General features: G+C 39.5%; 1 protein-coding gene across 1 annotated transcript in view; it reads left to right on the top strand.

Moving 5' to 3' along the window:
• The window catches only part of rnf220b (ring finger protein 220b), a 30980-nt gene that overhangs the window by 24767 nt on the left and 3713 nt on the right, over positions 1-2500 (top strand). The window contains exons 8-10 of the mRNA XM_029430122.1: positions 1298-1341; positions 1641-1728; positions 2019-2115. Of these exons, the coding sequence (XP_029285982.1) occupies positions 1298-1341; positions 1641-1728; positions 2019-2115 (229 nt within the window). The remainder of the gene's footprint in view (positions 1-1297; positions 1342-1640; positions 1729-2018; positions 2116-2500) is intronic.

Below are 2500 nucleotides of genomic sequence, written 5' to 3' on the forward strand. Positions count from 1 at the left end.
GTGTCTGTCTGTCTCTCTCTCAGGGGCCCCACTGTCATCCAGCGGGAATTAGGGGGCCCTAAAACTTAATGTCCCCTTATGCAATCTGCAGTCAGTCAGGTCACAGCGGGAGAGAGGAGGTGCAGTTGGTGTTCTGCCGTGTTAACTTTTATATCAGAGATGAGAGGTGTGTGTGGGGGTCAGTTGTGTGTATTAAGCATCTGCAATATTTACAATTTAAGATAGAAATACAAACAATAAAACAAATAACAAAAAGTGGGGCTCGGTATTAAGAATGGCAGAATTATATTAAGTATTGTGTTGATCAAATCAGCTGTTCGTTCGATACCAACAGGATTTAAAATATTCAAGTTAATATGTTTTGTGTTTTTCTTACTTTATGTCGAGCAAACAACTGAACTGAGAGATTTATATTCTTTATTATCTACGTGTAGTTAAACCTCAGGGTCTGTGTGTGTGTGTGTGTGTGTGTGTGTGTGTGTGTGTGTGTGTGTGTGTGTGTGTGTGTGTGTGTGTGTTGCAGGCTGATCCACATCTTTCTCTTTAAATGTTGTTGCTGTCAGATGAGCTCAAGTGTCATAAACACATCATGTTCCAAATGTGTTTATTTACTGCTTGTTGTTTAACACTATTATTATTATTATTATTATTATTATTATTATTATTATTACTATTATTATTATTATTATTATTATTATTATTATTATTATTATTATTATTATTATTACTCGCAATATTTTTGCATTTCAGGTTTGCATTTAGTTCATTACCAGTTTCATTACATTACCTTTAGCTTTATTTACATCCTTAATTAAAACTAAAATATATTTATTTCTTCACATCACTTGTCAAAATGTAAATAATTATAAAAACTTCAGAATCATGTTCATCACATAAAAACATGTTTTATTGAATCTGACCGGCGACTGAATAACAAATGTTTTCTTTAAAACTTCCTCTTGACTTAAAACTGCAGATAATATTTACAATAGTGTGACATTGTTGCAACTTGTTTAATAGTTTAAGACGTAATATTTTAATATAATTCTAACTGATGTAGATGATAAAACTAAAGTCTTTTTGTGGAGATGTATGAAACTTACATCTCTGGGGATGAAACCGTCGCTCCTCTGTGTGACGTCCATCACAAACTAACCCTTGTGATGTTTCCTTTGTTTATTTCCTGGAAAGTTTTTGGATATTAATATTCAATCTGCAGGAAGTTTGTGTGACGTTCATCTGAAGTCGCTGCTCGTAACGTGTCTCCATCACGTCTCCTTTTGTCTTCTGCTTCCAGTCAAGATCGGAAAGATGAAGCGCAGGAAACCAGAAGACGGACAGGTGCGTGTTTCATGTTTTCTGCCGAGCAGGCCGATGGAAATCTTTGTTTCCGTGACATTTACGTTGTAATCCGACACGACTTCACGGAGCATCAGGATCCCCGTCTGTCGCTGTGTGTCCACGTGAAAACACTGCCGGCGCCGCTTCAGCTATGAAAACACAGAAGCAGATACGTAGCTCCAGGCTGCACGAGGCATATGGACATATCGTGTACTTATGTGTGTGTGTTTGTGTGTGTGTGTGTGTGTGTGTGTGTGTGTGTGTGTGTGTGTGTGTGTGTGTGTGTGTGTGTGTTCTAGGAGGGTTCGGCGGACATGGCACCACTGCAGGACGAGTGGAACGAGAGGAGAAGGATGCAGATGTCGTCCATCGTAGGAGGGTTTAAAGGTAAGCATAAATCTGTGTGTCGTGTGTGTGTGTGTGAGGTACCCATGTATGTGATGTCGTGCAGTGGAGGGTGAATAATGTGACTGAGTGACAGTTGAAAAACCACTGAACTTTTCAGTCCAGATTACAGCGAGCAGGATGCCTTGAAGGTCAGATTAAAAGTAACGCTTTCCTGTAAAGAACGAAGATCTGACCTGCAGACTTGTGACGGAACACAAGCGTGAAATTCACCTCGTTGTGGTTTTATAAATAAGATTGTTGTTGTTTTACTTTTGACAACGTGTCCTCAGGTGCAGTGCTGGTGAGCACGACCTCCAAGGAGTGTCGAGACAGCGACGCAGACCTGGACGTGGACGGAGACGACACTCTGGAGTACGGCAGAGCGCAGTATCCTCCGACGCAGCAGCGACTCTGAAAGTCACTTTATATTCAAGTTTATGAAAAGTGAAGCTTTGCATTCTCTAGAGAGAAGTCAGATTGTATAGAAGTCTATGAGAAAATGTTTCTACTCCTCTGTAACATCCAGCAGGGGGCGACTCCTCTGGTTGTATAGAAGTCTATGAGAACATGTTTCTACTCCTCTGTAACATTCAGCAGGGGGCGACTCCTCTGGTTCTATAGAAGTCTATGAGAAAATGTTTCTTCTTCTCTCTTGATTTATTACCTCAGTAACATTTTCCTGATGAGTTTATGTCTCAATCTGTAGTTTCAAGTCTTCTTCAACATGATGTTCATTTAGTAACTTATGGAAACATTCAAAATAGAGGATAAA

Source organism: Cottoperca gobio, chromosome 4 (assembly GCF_900634415.1).
Source record: "Cottoperca gobio chromosome 4, fCotGob3.1, whole genome shotgun sequence".
In the NCBI taxonomy this organism is placed as follows: domain Eukaryota; kingdom Metazoa; phylum Chordata; class Actinopteri; order Perciformes; family Bovichtidae; genus Cottoperca; species Cottoperca gobio.